At 37.2% G+C, this 18,417-nt stretch overlaps 2 protein-coding genes, 1 long non-coding RNA gene and 1 pseudogene across 4 annotated transcripts; 3 read left to right on the top strand and 1 right to left on the bottom strand.

Moving 5' to 3' along the window:
- The first annotated feature begins 1,523 nt into the window (after positions 1-1,523).
- LOC103437916 (agamous-like MADS-box protein AP1) lies at positions 1,524-6,213 on the top strand. Of its 2 annotated transcripts, none has more exons than XM_008376441.4 (8): positions 1,524-2,070; positions 3,388-3,466; positions 4,134-4,198; positions 4,314-4,413; positions 4,571-4,612; positions 4,866-4,907; positions 4,996-5,111; positions 5,798-6,213. In XM_008376441.4, the coding sequence occupies exons 1-8, from the start codon at positions 1,886-1,888 to the stop codon at positions 5,934-5,936; spliced, it is 768 nt and encodes a 255-aa protein (XP_008374663.1). In that variant the 5' UTR covers positions 1,524-1,885; the 3' UTR covers positions 5,937-6,213. The 2 variants fall into 2 exon arrangements, with proteins under 2 accessions (XP_008374663.1, XP_008374664.1); XM_008376442.4 differs by having other exon boundaries at positions 1,679-2,070; positions 5,801-6,213.
- Positions 2,708-3,239, top strand: LOC139197137 (uncharacterized). Its single transcript, XR_011582269.1, has 2 exons — positions 2,708-2,844; positions 3,090-3,239. It is a non-coding gene; the product is annotated as an uncharacterized lncRNA (long non-coding RNA).
- Positions 6,214-10,374: 4,161 nt separating the features above from the next.
- Positions 10,375-12,159, top strand: LOC103409771 (universal stress protein PHOS32-like). Its single transcript, XM_008348565.4, has 3 exons — positions 10,375-10,767; positions 10,878-10,963; positions 11,648-12,159. Exons 1-3 carry the CDS (start codon positions 10,428-10,430, stop codon positions 11,936-11,938), a joined length of 717 nt encoding a protein of 238 aa, XP_008346787.1. The 5' UTR covers positions 10,375-10,427; the 3' UTR covers positions 11,939-12,159.
- LOC103437915 (ADP,ATP carrier protein ER-ANT1-like) lies at positions 12,142-15,371 on the bottom strand (annotated as a pseudogene).
- Between the last annotated feature and the right edge of the window lie 3,046 nt (positions 15,372-18,417).

Consider the following 18,417-nt stretch of genomic DNA (forward strand, 5'->3'; position numbering starts at 1 on the left):
TAGAAGTGAGCGGAACAATATAAGATATCAAGTAGTTTTCATACCGACAAAAGATTGTACTTAACATCAGGAATAAGTAAAGCATGGACTAGTGACAAGGTCGAAGTAAGAGAGATAGTGCCTTCACCTTTCACAGAGGAAGGTGCTTTATTTGAACTAGTAATATACGGATCACGAATATAGTCACGTAACTCATCAAACACTTTGGGGTCACCAGTCACATAATTAATGACCCCAGTATCAATTATCCATATATTTATTCCACCAAGATGCATAACAACACTACAATTATATTGAGTCATTTAGCTAAACCACGAATAATAAAGGCACAAAAGGTACGCAGCAGAATTAAGACAATTTACCAGAATCACTGTCGATGCCCGTAGCAGATCACTGTTCACACATAGTAGCAAGCTACTATTCATGACACTCTTCATTTTTTAAATTATTTTTTTTATAAAATTTTTATTTTGAAAGAGGAAATCACGACAAAAGTGGCACAAACGGAAATCACCAATATATTATACCAATTACAAAAAATGTTAAGTGTATGACCCCTTACAAGATACTATCGATCAACAGTTAAGCCCGATCTCTAATTCATTACCTCACCCGTAGACAACAAAAAAAGAAATTTAAAAATAAAAAGCAAGAGAAAGAAACTCAATTCATACTGATAAATTTCAAGTAGACGGGCTGAGGGCCACTCCAACAACACCGATACTGTCCCCACTTGGTCACCTGCTCAATCCGTCAGGTGTAGGGTTTTAATCCAAAAAGCTATTATTTAGAGTGGGGTAATTCTATTTAAATGGCTTGTTCTCAAGTTTTGTGGCCGATGTGGGACAGATGAATTCTAACACATACCTCCAACACAGGTAAAAGAATTCTTTTAATCTTTTCGGTAAATTAACTCATACATGATATTGAATCTTCACCTCTGAAAATTAATACCTTAAAAAAGCAGGTATATGTTACCAGTTAATAGTTTTTGACATTAACAATATGGTAACACGCACGATGGTGCTCATGGAGAAATTGAAATGTTTATGAAGGTTTTCTCCACTTATGAAAGGATATATTGCTGTGACGAAACCACCATCTGATCTATTTTTTAAAGGAAAAAAAAGTTTAATAGGAAGATATACAATATTTACTTGTCCGAAAAAAAAAAAAGATATACAATTTTTGAAATTTTACTAACATACACTACCAAAATTGGGCTAAAATAACTTTTTTTTAGCTAATTATGGGTATGAAATTGGAAAAATATATGTGGTTTCAAGCCATTCGGGTAATCATAGTGCCTCTGGCCAATCCCAATTCGACAACGTTTTTGACGAAACCACTCTGGTTTCCAATCCCACCTAATCTCATCTTATAGCGGTTTTAAAATATCCTATAAATATATCATATAAATACAAGAACGAATCTGTCCTCGTATATTGACAGAGAAAGAGAGACACCAAACCACCTACTTGCTATCTATTAACCTATTTTATATAAGGAAAACTAATAAAAATGACTTAAAATTTTTGAATTTTAACGATAATTACAAAATAAAGGGTAATGTGAATAGTTTCAGTATTAACTTTTTAGTGTAAAAATGTAATTTTTTGTTAAAATAAACAGTACTAGAAACTTTACATTAAAGTTTCATTTTATATATACAAAGAAAAGAAAGAAAGAGGGGGGAGAGAGAGAGAGAGAGAGAGAGAGAGAGCAGAAGCCGGTTCTTTCTCTCCCATTTTCATGGTTTCTTGGTGGCCTTTCTGGTTTCTCTAAATTAAGAGATCAGTTCACCGGGAAGGACCTTATATATAACTAGGACATTATTAGTTATTAATATATATATATATAATAATAAATAATTGTACAAGAGATTATGGGGAGGGGAAGGGTGCAGCTGAAGAGGATTGAGAACAAGATCAACAGGCAGGTGACCTTCTCAAAGAGAACGTCAGGGCTGCTGAAGAAAGCTCATGAGATTTCTGTACTTTGTGATGCTGAGGTTGCTTTGATTGTCTTCTCTACCAAAGGCAAGCTTTTTGAGTACTCCACTGATTCCTGGTATATATGTACCCTCTCAACTACCCTTTCTTTCAGCTACTATGTATTTTTTTCCCAAAGAAACCTCGGCGGTACGATTGAAGTTCATTGTTCTTCTCGATTATCTTTTTTACTCTGGTTTTTTAGGGCGTGCTATATGCTTCAGTTAAATTATTTGGCAATTTTTCTACCCGTACGTTACATTTTTTTTCACATGCGGTGCTTTTAATATGGGATACCCTTCTTCTGGTTTATGCTGTTGAATTTTCTTGCTTCACAATTGTGTTTCCCTTAAATTGATTCTTAAAAAATATATCAAATTTTCTTGAGTTTCTTTTGTGGGGATTTTCTCTCTCTTTGATTTCATGCAAAGACCAGCTGTTCGTTGAGGGACCAGTGTACCACTGGAAAGGGGGAGAGACAGACTGGGTATAGTGCTGGTGTGTGCGTGAGAGAGAGGGAGATGGAGAGGGAGAGAGAATATATAATCCTCCGTATCTATGTGAAGGTAGGATAAACCTGTTCATCCATATAAAACAAAAACGGAAATAAGATTACTTTTCGTGATGATAACATGTGGTGTCTTTTCGCTGATCTTCTTGGGGAGAAAGTGGCTAGCTAGACAGGTTACTGTAAAACAGACTGAGTGAAGAGATTATTTAAACCCAAATTAATTTGGTTTGGATCCCTAATTCAATTATTCAAAGGATCTCCCAACCAGTCATTTTAATTAACAATAAAATACGACGGACTTCCGCTTTGTTGGACTTTTGAAACGTAGCTAGACCAGCTGGAGTATCCTATCTTTTCTTTCTTGTTTTAACACACACACACACACACACATATATATATATAGGTTTGTATGTGTGTTTGTGTTATATAGGCATTTATCTGTGTTCAGATTTACATATAAATAGTAATGAATTAATTGTTGTCTGTGAGTAGAGTTTAGATTACACTCTCGCGCAAGGGTTTGCGTGTTATATATATATTTGTTTTGTGAGTGGCATTATTTTCTTAACCACTTGTTTCTACCTTAGCTAGAGGATATCCTATAAGCAAATATAGTGCATCAAATCAGCATGACGCAGCTTATGTAAGACCCCATACTTAAAATTATTTCAAAAAGCTATACCATAAGAAGTCCATTACACCATCGATAATATCGTGTTACCTGTTTCCTTCTAAAATTCATTTGTCAGCATTTGCATGCTTGTTATTTAACATAAGAAACACGAGATTTTTATTAGTTTCATAGTTTTTATATGCATAAGGTCTGTCTTAAATACTATGACTACTTACTGGTAGATAATTTCGTTTCGTTTTTCATATTAACAGCATGGAAAGGATCCTGGAAAGGTACGAAAGATACTCACATGCAGAGAGGCAGCTTCTTGCAAATGATAATGAATCCACTGTATATGCCGCCACACCCTCCTCTATCGTTTATTGAAAGGCAAACAAAATTTTAGAAGATTTTTTATTTTTTTTCTAAAATCTTCTTTTCATGTTTCAAGCTATACAAAGCTAACTTGAGTTCTGACCAAACGTGGCTTCCGGCCTGGCTTTCCGTTTTATCTGAAAGCCAAAAGGAACACCATGAATTTGGCATCCATTAGTGTTAGTTTCCTGTAGAGGAATCAGTTTCCTAGCTTAGGGGCTGCATGATAATCATTTTGTTTGTAGCTTTTCACCTTTTCTTGATATGGAGAGAAGGAATGTAATGGAGGAATGTGTAATGAAAGGACGGTGGAGGGAAGGAGAAGGGGGAAATGAAGGAGAATGCAGGAAAGAAAAACTAGAAACGGAAACCTACTAAAAATTGGTTTTTAAGTTTTTAGTTTCCATTTTGTCTACTCTTCCATCTACATTTGTTTCACTCCTTCCCTTCCTCCACCTTTGCGCATCCCTCTTTTCTCCCTTGTATCCCCCCCCCCCCCCCCAAACCCCTCTATTCCTAACAAAAGTGAAAATTAAAACTGAAAAGAAATAGTTATCAAACGTGTCCTTAGCTAGCTTACTTTTCTCGTGTTTTTTTATTTGAAACAGATCATTCATGCCATATATTTATTCTTGTTTTATAGGGGAACTGGACTCTGGAACATGCAAAGCTCAAGGCTAGGGTGGAGGTTTTACAAAGAAATCAAAGGTATACCAAGTTCAAGTATAAGTATCCCTCTTTAATTCCGTTATAATTGATAATATAAAGGTCAAGTAATCAGTACTGAGCATACTACTTTTCACTGATCTTGGTTGGTTTGCAGTCATTATATGGGAGAAGATCTCCAAATCTTAAGTTTCCAAGAGCTTCAGAATTTAGAGCAACAGCTTGATTCTGCACTAAGGCGCATAAGGTCAAGAAAGGTAAAACCAATGATGAACAAATTAACCCTCAGAAAGTTTTTTGGTACATAGACTAAATTAATATTGGGTTTTTACTTTTATTTTAAAGCTTTTTCATTTTTATTTTTCCGAAAAAAGGATAACTGATTGGAATATGATGAATTTTTCATCCATACAGAACCAAGTCATGTACGAATCGATTTCTGAGCTCCAGAAGAAGGTAAGCCTGAGCTAGAAGGCATTTTATATAGAGAATGAGAACAACACATCCTTTCCCTAGTGCTACACATTCTTGTTTGCTGTTTTCGTTTGATTTATTCGATGACCAAAACCAAACTGGAGTGTGTAAGAGGAGAAGAATAGTGTGCAATTTTCATTTCATTTTATATATGCACGCAAATACTTGCATATATAAATCCATACTTCTGTAACAGTAATGGTAGATCATTGTCTGTGTGTGTCTTGCATGACAGGATAAGGCATTGCAGGAGCAAAACAACTTGCTGGCAAAGAATGTACGTAACAATATGTATGTAGTGTGTTTAAAAATATTTAATTTCGTAATTCTCATCGTACTGTATATTGTGTATTTAATTGAACTAGGTAAAGGAGAAGGAGAAAGCAGTAACTTCACAGGCACAATTGGAGCATGCGCAGAAGCAGAGCTTGGACTCCTCCTCCACCCTTCTACCACAGGAATTGCAGTACTTGAATTTCAGGTTAGCCTTTCCCTGTGTTTAGTTTGGTTTATTTTTTATTTTTAAATAGAGATGGAGAGAAAATATATGGGAAAAACGAGGAATGAAGGATGATTGGAAGGTGGTGGGAGGGAGGAGAAAAAAATGAAGATTATATGAAAACAAAAATGTCAAGACCCGTCTGATAACCACTTGGTTTTAGCTTTTAGTTTTGTATTTGTTAGATATGAGGAAAGTATGGTTGAAAGGAGGAGGGGTGAGGAAGAGAGAATGTATAAGGAATGGTACACAAAATGAACACTAAAAATATAAAAAAACTATTTCAAGTTGTTTTCACTTTCAAGACAATCTTCTTTATTTTGTTTCTCTCGCTAGCTCTCAATCACCACCCTTCTTCTTCCCTCATTTCTTCTATACTTTCTCCGTATCTCAAACATAAAAACTTAAAACTTAAAACCAAAAACCAAATGGTTATCAAATAGATTCTCAAATTTTTATTTTTACTTTCCACTGTGTATGTCATTCCTTTCACATTTCTTCCACGGTCCAACCTCCACTCTTGATTTTCATTGTTTGTTTCTCTCACTATTTTCTCCATCTGTAACAAAATTAAAGACAAAATAGTTATAATACAAGTTAAATTAATTGGTTTATGAACGTGTATATATATATATATATATACACACACACATATTATTTTGCTGCAGCAGGTCCAATTACCACCAGGCTATTAGATCAAGTAATGGAATATCAGGAGATAATCAGCAGGATGGAGATGAAACCGCGACTCCACATAGACCTAACACGCTGCTGCCTCCTTGGATGCTCCGCCACCTTAATGAATAGAAGCATTTCATCACCATGAAATAATATATCCAAATAATATTAAAACACCAATTAATCAAGCAAACATACTACACTTATATATGTATACCTAGAAATTAATTGGTATGTGCCTGATCAAAACCCTAGCCTCGATCTAGCTCCAGATGTGTATCGTATATTGGAATTCAATTACTAGAATTAATAGCCCAAAAACTGTGTTAGGGGTTGTCTACCTCTTGTAATTAATGTACTATTTTCAAATTAACTTAGGAAACGTGCATGTGCGCACTTTGTCCAATATGGATTTGCTACTTAATTTTTCTGTTCCTTCTGGTTTCTGGTTGCTCGTGTGATTGAGGTGAATCTTGCAATATCAATGTTTATAGTATTAACGTCGTAGATGTGGGTTATATCAATTAGTCATATATATTACCGTATTAGAGCAGTTAAGTATAGATCTAGTAACTCTATAAACTCTATGCATAGATTACATCAATCTTGAAGTTCTAGTGCCACAAGTTGAACCTGTGAGTGTAGATTAGCTATGAGCTAGGTAGCTAAATGTTTAAAAGTACTAAAAACCAAACCCACATTTTAAAAACAAAATGTAAATATATAACATTCTAGAGTAGTTGGTCCTTATCATTTTAGTGGTACATTAAATGCAATGTATGCGTTCCTACGTTATCAGTTCTCAATAGGACATAGCAACTTTCTTAGTACACATACACTACTACCGTGATCTTCTATGAGGTGAAATCCTTCGCTCTAGAGTACAGAGAAGAAGTGTGTGTGTGTGTGTGTGTGTGTGTATCAGGAGGCCAAGTGCAACTGTAGAGCTATATATTTCAACCCTAATGACTTTCATTTAGCTTTTTTCTTTCTTTTTCTTATTGAGTAAAGGAGAGTGAAATCGGACTCCAGATTAATGTGTACGTGAGTAGAGAGAGTAGAATTCCTTTACCATATACACATGAAAACTTTGCCCAAAAACTAAATTAGTAGTGTGAACCAGTGAGTGGATGATCATAGACAGTAGAGATAAATATGTATTTCCGAATACAAACAAAATCATCATGCAGTCTGCCACGTCTGACTTGCACTTAGCCATATGTAGCAGTTTCATTATCTTCTAGAATATATTACAAATTAATCATTCGTTTGATCTTTATCTCCTAATGATCTGTTTATTCTGTTGGCTAGTGATGGATTGCTAATATATTAATCATTAGTCAATAAATTTGGCAGACTGGCCGGCGACATTCTTCTAATTAATCAGTACATAAATAGTAAGTTGGCTCGCTCGCTCTCTTACTCTCCCAATCCCATGGTTAATACACGATCGAATTATTCGCCTCAAAAACCAATCACTTGACTTGTTTGGTGGAATGAACCTTATTTTACATCTAAGCAAATTGCTTATAATCTAAAGTAGGTTGGAGAAGACACTTAGAGCAACAATAAGTTCTATACAAAACACATCAACTCAAACCCGCTGATGGTGTAGAAGCCAGACTTGTGGCCAAGAGGAGGCTAAAATGCCTCTGTGAGTCTTTCCAGCCCCAAGAAGAGGTGGATAATCGTGGCTTGCCATCAGTTGTCCCCCTTTAAAAAAAAATAAAAATAATAAAATTCAATTGAAGTAGAAACTATTTGTCTATTCAATTACCATGCTCTAACAATCTCTAATTTATGTATGGGTAAATTATACTTTACCACCTCAGGTTTGGGGTCAATATCAATTCCTTACAACATCTTTAAAACATTTCACTTTCATAGCTCAAGTACTATTTTATTTCAATATAACACATCCGTTACATTTTCTATCAATTGATCCGTTAAAAGCTGACGTGACTGCCACATTTGTGCCACGTAGTTGCCAAATTGATGCCACGTGGCAAAAAAATAATTTTTTTATTACCCAATTGGGAAAAAAAAAAAAAAAAAAAAAACTTGAAAACCCAGAACCCCACCCCTCTTCTCCCTACCTAGCATCCCTCTTACCCTGCAACCCAATCCCACAAATCCCACCGACCCTCATATCCTCTCTCCAAAAATCATTCCCTTCACTGTCTTCATCCCCATCTCGAATCCCAACACCACCGAACTGCTCACCTCCCACTTCACATGCCCTTCCTCATCCACCCTCTTCATAGCCTCCTCTATCCACCTGTCACCGACACCCCCGCCCCTGCAAGTTCCAATCTTTAAGGTCCTAAGCCGCTATTCCAGCATCCGGTTCGACCAATCAAGCTGTTCGAACCGCTGATCCACTCCTACTTCATCTGCTGCTTTTTCAGCGGTGCTTAGAGAGAGGGTCGACATGGTGGAGTTGTCAATAGAGCAGACAATGATGGTGGTGCGGTCATTGATGTCAGCGACAAGGTGGGTCAGGGTGAGGTAGTGGTTAAAGGTCAAGAACTCAGGGTGCTTCGCGATAAGGCGTGTGATGTTGTGTGCTTTGGTGAGGATGGTGAGGAATGTGAGCGTGAGGAGAAAGGCACCGACGGTGGTGGCCCGACGGAGCTGCATTGTGTGGGTTTTGGATTTGGGGGTTCGGGGTTCGAGAGAGAGAGTGAGGAGAGTGGAGGAGGGTCGAGGGAATGGGTTTATGGGTTTCAAATTTTATTTTAGTTTTTTAAATGGGTTTTTGGATTTGGATTTGCTAGGTTTTGTTTCAAGCCATGGCAAGTGGAATTGTAGGGATTTGCAATGTTTGGTCCATGGCGAGGAAGGGATGAAGGGTGCAGGCATGGAGGAAGGGGTGTCACATCCTGGCCTGAGCCCCCACCACATCCCAGGCTCAACTTCATCGTAGCACGATATTATCTGTTTTGGGCCCTGACCACGCCCTCACGGTTTTGTTTCTGGGAACTCACATGAGAACTTCCCAGTGGCTCACCCATCATGGGATTGCTCTTGCGCGAACTCACTTAACTTCGGAGTTCTGATGGAACCCGAAGCCAGTTAGCTCCCAAAATGCCTCGTGCTAAGTAGAGATGAGAATATATATATAATGCTTACATGATCCACTCCCCTAGGCGATGTGGGATGTTACAATCCACCCCCCTTAGGGGCCCGACATCCTCGTCAGCACACCTCCGGCCAAGGATTGGCTCTGATACCAAATTGTCACATTCTGACCCGGGCCCTCACCACATCTCAGGCTCGACTCTACCGTAGCACGATATTGTTCGCTTTGGGCCCTGACCACGCCCTCACGGTTTTGTTTCTAAGAACTCACATAAGAACTTTCCAGTGGGTCACCCATCATGGGATTGCTCTTGCGCGAACTCGCTTAACTTTGGAGTTCCGATGGAACCTAAAGCCAGTGAGCTCCCAAAAGGCCTCGTGCTAGGTAGAGATGAGAATATACATATAAGGCTTACAGGATCCACTCTCCTGGGCAATGTGGGATGTTACAAGAGGCATGGAGAGGAAGGGATGAAAGATGCAGGGAGGGAGGGGATGAAGATTATGGGTTTTTGGGTTTTCAAATTTTTTTTTTATTATTATTTTTTTCCAACAAGGTAATAAAAAATTATTTTTTTTGCCACATGGCACAAATGTGGCAGCTATGTCAGCTTTTAACAGATCAATGGATGGAAAATGTAATATATGTATTATATTGAAATAAAATAGTACTTGAGGTATGAAAGTGAAATGTTTTAAAGATATTGTAAGGAATTGAAATCGACCCCAAACCTGAGGTGGTAAAGTATAATTTACCCTTTATTTATTTTTCTTCTAAATTATTGAACTTGACGTGTTTTGTATAGAAAGCTTACTTAATTATATACGAAAAGCCATTGTAATCTAATTTGATTTATTTTAGTTTGATAACGTAAAAGGTGTGAGAGAGCTTATGTTGTTGCTATTGTTCAATTTTTCCAATGTAACATTAAACTTCATAATTAATGTTACACCTTTTGTCTACAAAATGTTCAGATTGTATGTTTTTATTTCTTTCTAGTTGAAAATTTGTGTTTTGCTATCGCGATTGGCCTAGGAGTGTGCCCTATTAATCCGAGAGATAATGAGATGCTTAATTTGATTTTAATATTGGGAAATGATGCATCTCTAAACTCCTTGACTTGTTCTCTCGTCATACAAGCATACTGTACTAAATTCTGATTTATATATATCTATGCATGTTATACGTATCTAGTAGTTTGGTGATGGGCACCCTGTATGAAAAAGTATAAATATCGTACCATTCCATTTTTTATTTTTTTTGGGAAATTAGTCAAACTCCCAGCTACTGGTTTTCTTCTAGTGTGGGATGTATGGGAACAAATAACTATATATGAAATGAAGTCTACAAATTAATTCATGGAAAGCACGTTCAAGAAGTGGCCTACCACATAGAAAAACAAAACAAATAAACAAAACAAGGAATAAATGCCCTTGAAAAAACAAAAGGTTAATTCCACGTCTAGGCCTAATTATTTGTATATTTATACATGCATAGCCAGCCATTTTTCCCACCGGCAAAACCAATATTATCAACAAATGAGCAGGAAATATGCGAGACTGTGTGGTGCCCGGCCGACTGTTTGTCTTCCAATCCATTCACTGTCTCTCTGGTCGAAACGCAAGTCTAGACGGCGTTCCGGTTCCGTCGAAGCTACTACTGATCATAACAGCACAAAGTTCTTGAACAATATTAGCAGCAGGAGGGATGACGACTTGGGTAGTACTGCAGAAGGTGTGAAAAATGGGAACAAGATAATGGTTGTTGTGGATTCAAGCCTTGAAGCTAAGGGAGCTCTCGAATGGGCACTATCCCACACTGTCCAATCCCAGGACACAATTGTTCTTCTTCATGTAGCTAAACCCTCCAAACAACAAGGTCAGAAAACTGAGATTAATCTTTTTTTTTTTTTTTTTAATTATCTTGTTGCATTGATGTTAATTAACATATAAGCCTAATGTGCTAAACTACTATTGATTAATTTGCAGGTGCAGACTCAAATGGGAGCACTAATTTAAGGGATTTTGAACTGCTTCGCTCGATGAAAAATGTGTGCCAAAGGAAAAGGCCTGGGGTAAGTTTAATTCACAAATTCTGTGTTTTCCCCAATTTTGTTTCTGTATAATAGCAAAACTAGTAATGAATATATTTAGTGATAAAATGTGAGTATCTAACCCTGATCAGTTAACAATGAGAAACTCTACGATCATTTAAACATTTATACAAGGCTTTTATTTTCCCGACGTTGTTGGATTTTACTCTTATGTGCATAACCATTTAATCTAATAGGACCCAATCTCCATTATAAAAGTCTTGAGTTCAAATTTCGCAGCGGAAAATAGTATACTTTTTAACTCATATCAATAATTTTGTCAATGTAGATCAATCATAGAGATGCCAACTATATATATATATATATATATAGGCCTTTTAAGGGAAGGGATCCCCATTTAAAAAAAAAAAAAATAAGAACACCCTGTTGACCGTTAGATTTAGCTTTAATGAAATTTTGTGGTTGAGATTAAATCACATGCCACAGAATCTCAACCACAAAATTTCATTAAAAGCCAAATCTAACGGTGTTCCCTTTTTTTTTTTTTTTTTTTTGAAAAATGAGGATCACTTCCCTTAAAGACGTCCTATGTGTGTGTGTGTATATATATATGTATACAAATAAAGATCTTTGTTAAACAAATGTGAAAGGGTGTACCATTATCTTTGATATTTCGTTTGTATTGACAATTGAAAATTGAAATAGGTGGAAGTGGAGGTAGCAATGCTTGAAGGGAAAGAAAAGGGCCCAATAATAGTGGAAGAAGCAAAGAGACAAAGGGTGTCCCTACTTGTTCTTGGCCAAGAAAGAAAGAGGTCGACTTGGTGGCAGCTAATCAAGAGGTGGACAAGGAGCAGATCATCGGGGGAGGTTTTTGTGGAATACTGCATTCAAAATTCTGCATGTATGACGATTGCTGTGAGGAGAAAGAGCAAGAAATTGGGAGGTTACTTGATCACCACTAAGCTTCACAAGAATTTCTGGCTTCTAGCTTGATTGAAATGCGTGCAAATTACAGTTTGACACAATTTTTTTTTTTTTACTGAAATTCAAGAAAATATTTTTGCATACATGTCAAATTCCGATTGGAAATGATTTCCGTACTCATTTGCTCGCCCATGCACACCCTTGTTTATTTCTGACATTGGATGTAATAAGTTAAACAAGAATCGAGAGACAAAAATAAACAAGGATGTCCAAAAAACAGAAATTTCCAATCCTGGTTCATTTTCAATGAGAAACGACTGTTACATGTAAAAAGCAAAGTAATTTCCAAGTAGCAATGTGGAATCTATGTGTTTGGTATGGTAGTGTGTATAGGGGGCGGTGCCGACAAATATGTAGCACTCCTCTGCTGTCTCCCCATACAAGACATGGTTGTGGTGACTACAAAAATGCTTGTAAAAATTGGATGTCAAGGAAACGTGTTTGAATTTAAGTAGCCTTGATTGGAGACTTTAAAAATCATATAAAATGATCAAAGACAAGAAGTTACAGGGATTTGGTTGAATTTGCATTGTAGTTGTGGACTCAACCCTAAGTGATTGACACCAACTGCATAGCAGCTTCTGAGTTGCATCTCTGAAAGTTCTTGTACCAGACTTTGCAATTTTGAGTCAATCTCCTTCCCTCTTGTAATTCCCAAGCAAAACATCAAAACCAAATCTCATGGCAAATTTGAGATGAAGAGTTTTTCTTCACAAGCAAGTTACTTCAAATACAAAGGCGGAGCGAAATCATATTCTCTGTACATTTTGAATAGCAGAAAAAGAACAATGCCTTGAGAGTTGAACGCAGACGTAAATTGGAAGACAAGAACAGCTTCTCTGTATTCCATCTTCACTCAGCATTACGTCTCGGCAGTGACAATCTAATTCCCATCTGAAAAAGAAACTCCATTGAAATTGAAACAGCATGATTTCCATGCGCAAATGTGGTATGTGTAGGTTAAAAGCGCAATCCTACCACTGGCAATGCAAATAATTGAGTATAATTATTCAACTTCACCTTAGGATTTTCCTCAGGCATTCCAAGAAGCAGCAGTGTCAATTTCATCAACAACCTTCCCCACCTTGTCATGCCCTTTTCCTCTTTGCCTCTTTCTTCTTAAGTCTGTTTACAATCTGTGTAAGAATGAATCAAATGAAGAGGTAACACTTGTATACAAATCTGATGTCGTGACATTTACTTGAAAACTGTTTGTCGTGGATCAAACGAATGACCATGTCTATGCGCCATGTCTGGCCTTTCACTTCAATACTCTTTGATGTAGCTCAAAAGAATAACCTTGTCAATCTATGTGCCACGTCCTGGCCCTTACTTCATAACTTTTTGATGTGGCTCAATAAAATAACCCTTTCTATACGCAACTCTCTGGAGCTGGTCATATCCTGCAAGTACCCCAGCACCGGCAACTCCTAGAAGCATATTTGCAGTTACTCCTCGGAACAGTGCTTTGAAACCCTCAAGGTGAACAATCTCCCGAAATGCATGCAAGGCGTTGCGATACTTTGACGGTTGTCCTGACGTTAGCATCATTCTCCGCCGAATGGTATCAAATGGATAGGCGCAGACCCCGGAGAATGTTGTAACACTCCAGCCAAACAAAAAACTAGCCAAAAAATTCCCCTGTAAAAATTCAAACGATATAAACTTTGAGGCACGGGATCATTTGAGGGTTTTCAAGGAAAGCACATTGGTAGTACGAACCAATGATTTAGACAAATGCGAATACATTCCCTTTTGAATTGTTCAGGTAATATTGAGATGCTCACCCCCAAAGGACCAACCAAAACAATAGGCTTCATGGTGTCATAAATCCCAAACTACATTCCTCGATACATCGTAATTCCAATAATTGAAGCCCCAAAACCTCGATAGAGCCCCACCATTCCATTACTAGATAAGGTTTTACTGTAAACATCTAGAATCCATCTGAACTGGTGTTGACCATTGACTGCAGAACCCCTCCCATCGGTGCCTAGCCGCGTACGGGCATAGTCTAGATGATATAGAAACAATGAAGTACTTGCTCCAGCAGCACTTCCTGAAGCCACATTTCCAGCAAAGCACATTATGCACCCATCTTTCTCTTTTGAGCAGCCAAAGATGCTTTTGAAGTAACCTCTAAATGCAAAGTTGAAGGCCTAATAGCATTCCAAATTATGTTCGGCGAGGACTGTCAAAACATGACATTCATTTGATTTAACATAGCATACCAAAAGTTTCCAGGTCTCAAGAAAAATGTAAAATGTGCAAACTCTCCACAATCTTATGCAATGCCGACTGATGTAATTAAGAAAATAAGTGGTTTTCTATTATAAAGATGATAAGGTATTCGTAGACTTTTTATCCAAAACACAAATAGCTAAGACAAATGCGTAAAGCGTCCTATTTTTTCATACAACACACGAATACAATCCGAAATTCAGCGAGCATTTCTGATAGTCACATCCCCTAAACTGAACTGATTTCTGAATGAACCATTTCGGTGCAAGAATCAGCAATTCGACCAAGGGAAAAACGTCTTGAAAAGTTAAGACACATTCTAAAATTTGCTTGCTTTGATAGAAAACTAAACAAATACAAACTAATACGCAAGCACTCAATAGTTTCACTACACAAATACAAAAACACTATTTAATCACTAAAAATTGATCATTCAATAGTTTCAATGTGGGAGAGTGGCGAAGATGAAGTACCTGAGTAGGAAAATATCGAATGGCATTGGCCTGGTTGCCTCGCCAAAACGACAACACGCCTTCCTCTCTAAACACCCTTGTAAAGCAATCACCAACACCCTTATAAGGTCTCTTAATCTGCCCTCTTTTTATCATCTCTCCCTGATTCTGCAGCAGAAGCTTCACTCTCTCAATGGGTGCTGCTGCACTCTTTGACACCAATGCTGCCATTCCCCCCATCACAAAATCCACAGAAAACTTCTCAGACTTTGTTGCCATTGCCAACCTCCCTCCCTCCCTCCCTCTCTCTCTCTCTCTCTCTCTCTCTCTCTCTCTCTCTCTCTCTCTCTCTCTCTCTAGACCTGAACAGTTCAAGCAAAAGCAGAAATGAACCAACAACCCAATCAAATAGGTGATAAAAATAAATCTTTTAGAAATCAAACCACCACCCCATGAAGGAAAAAAAAAACATATAATGTCATATAAATTTCCAAAAACCAACACATTCCAATCAAGTTTCCCTTTCAGTCAAGAAAAAGCATGAAACTTTCTATCCCAAAAGCTGATGGGAAGAATATAAACCAAAAATTAGAGATGGGTTTTTACATACCTTGAAAATTTATGGAGGGAAATTGAAAGGAGAGAGATGGTGGGCGTGGCGGGATTTCCCTTTTAGGGACGGATAATGGGCTGCTCTCCCACCACCCGATTTACAAAAGTGGCTTTTTTTAGAAGTAAAGTATGGAAATTTGGTGGAATCGCAATTCGCCGTCGATGACTGGGTTAACCGGCTTCTGGCTTGGGAGACGACTTTTGGGTCGTTGGATTATGTGGGAAAAAAACAAAACTGAAAGACGAAAGAACAGAAATAAGTGCGTTTGGTAGCCCTGTTATTTCTTAAAGATTCAAACATAAGAAAAAGGGCAGTTTAGTCAAACACGGCCTTAAGTAAAATTGGCAACATCTTGAAGTGGTACAACCAAGATTGAGCTATCAAGACTAGAATTGATATATGAAGTACTTTTTAGTTTAAATTATCTTTGAGTTGTCATAACTCATTACTTTGGTCTATATTAACATTTTCGTTAAATGAAATGGTTGGTATGCCAAAAACACCATTAAAAAGTAATCACGTAATCGTTTGCTTAACAATTTAACCGCGTCTTCTGTTCTTCACAGGCCAACTCTCTGCAATGGCGGAACCCTCAACCGTACTTGCACTCCTTGTGCAGCTCAGGACATGACGTGCTACGACTGCGAGTAGTGCAGGCCGGACACTAAGAACACACTTCTTCCCTCTGCCTGTTCGTCTCCGGCCAACTCGCTTCAATGGCGGAAACCGCAACCGCACTTACACTCCTTGTGCAGTTCAGGACATATGACGTGCTACGACTGCGAGTAGTGGAGGCCAGACACTAATTAAGAACACACTTCTTCACGCGTTCTGCCTATTTGTGTCCGGCCAACTCGCTTCAATGGCGTAACCCGCAACCCCGGATCCTCAGAGTGTGGAACCTGCATTGTTGAAGGGGATAAACAAACTGTAGCAGAACCCTTTATTACTCAGATTTTTTATTTTTTATGGTGCAGGCAATGAAGAGAAGCACATCGGATCTCCTAAAAGTGAAGAGGTAGTCCAAATCTAGTGCCTTTGCTCGAATCTGCTATCTAGTTAGTTAATAGTTAAATTTAAGGTTTTGCTTGTCGGTAGAGACTCCATAGCTAACACTTGAGGTGCAATAACCGGTTGGTAGAGGCACCCTAGCTACCCGACAATGCCAATTGTGCATGCAAACGCTACTTCAGATTTTGGATAGATGAAAACCATAATTGTAGAAGGGGAGCAGGAAATCGAACCCAAAATTCGAGTGCATGAGTAAATACTCGTGATCATTATATTGGAACACTTCTTGAAAGTTTGAGATACATTGATCATCCACTTTTATGCGTTTTTCCCATCCCATATTAATTTATTGACTCTTCATATATTCAATGTTACATTTCATCCTATTAGTTGATGATTCGTTTGAAAATACTTATTTAGGAAGTATATGTGCTCATAAAACGTTTTTATTAGCCACATGTTGAAGTTTCTATTGATTAAGTTCTTTTTGAAAAAGCACTTAAAAATGATTCCTGACATTCCATTTGATCTCTGATAAACGTTTTCAAGTGCTTTTATAACCCATAAGCACTCACTACAAGAAACGTGAGCAACGGCTATCATAATTAATAATTATTTTGGTAGTTGTTGCTGGGGTAACATTAATGTTGCCAATGAGAAAATTGTGACAAAAAATTCAAATATATATTAACCTATCCTATTAGCTCTTTTGTAACTAGGTCATGGGTTGGAATCATGGAAACAACCTCTTAAAACATGCATAAAGTTGCATACGATCATGGGCTGATGAAAATAGGGACCAAGATAGTACCAAGACCACCCAAGTCTAGAAAATATACATATGAAGGTCTTCCAAGGAACTTCCGAATGTTTTTTTTTTTTTTTTTTTTTTTTTTTTTTAGAAAAAGGGGGACAACTGGTGGCAAGCCACATTTATTCACCCTTTCCAGGGGCCAAGAAGACTTATAGAAGCATTTCAGCCTCCCCCTGGCCACAAGTCTAGCTTCCACACAAACAACAGGTTTCGAACTCAAGACCTTCAATTTTTAATTTGAATGAAGCTCGTAATTCATTTTTTACTACAAGGCCACCAGCTCATGGGTAGCTTCTGAATGTTGGTATGAGTCTTTTTGTGCCTACTAAATGTTTGATGTGATGCATGCTAGGCATATCTTGACAAATGCATCAACATCACTCGCACAATTCTCTCTCTATCACTCATCAGATTGTTTCGGCATATGCTGATATATGTTGATATGTGTGCAACAAACTCACCAAATGTTCAACAAAATGTCTTAGTGAATAAATTGATATTTGTGTTGTTCATGCTCTGTTTCTATCTAAAAAACTTGTATTTAACACTAGAACACATTAAGGTTGAAATCCTAGATCCGCCACTATATACAGTAAATGTTCCTTTCCGGACCATCACAAAATGAAAAGCCTTATTGGTTTGAGAATGAATTAGTCACCATTGTGTTTTCTCAATTTCAACGTCATCATCACCTGGCAACAATTACCAAAATAATGACTAATTAGGTTAGTTTTGCTACTTTTCTTATAGTGACTTCTAAATCAGTAAACTTTGATCTTAAATATTATGAAAGCATTTACCATCCAAAAAGATTGTCTAAACAGTGCTTAAATCATTGTAAAAACACTTTTAAAGAAACCCGTAACATATTTGTATCAACCTATTAGTTTCTTAACAATGTGAACTATCAATGTGAATAAAAAGTTCGAACTTGTAACTTTTTTCTGTATTACAAGGACAAAGAGCAATACCACCGCACTCTAACTCGGCCTATAAAGGGTCATTGCAAGCTAAATCTAAAAATATTACAATAAAGCATAATTAATTACAAAGCAATAAGTAAACTTAAAGCATTCGTTAGAATTCATCAAGAAACACAAAATTACACAGAGATCATATGAGAACAAATTCTCAAATCATATATTGAGACAGAGAGTATGATACCCTTAAGTTGATCGTATCACTTAATCACGGTTAGAATCTCAGAATATCGAAGGAAGTAGATTTAACAAATTAAACCGCTATCAAATCATATATATTGTTCATTAATACATAACCATTAGTACATACATGTATAAAAAAAAAAAAAAAAAACCAGAAATTGGTCGATTTGCATAATTGCATGGCAAAATTTATG

This window comes from Malus domestica, chromosome 06 (genome assembly GCF_042453785.1).
Source record: "Malus domestica chromosome 06, GDT2T_hap1".
In the NCBI taxonomy this organism is placed as follows: Eukaryota; Viridiplantae; Streptophyta; class Magnoliopsida; order Rosales; family Rosaceae; genus Malus; species Malus domestica.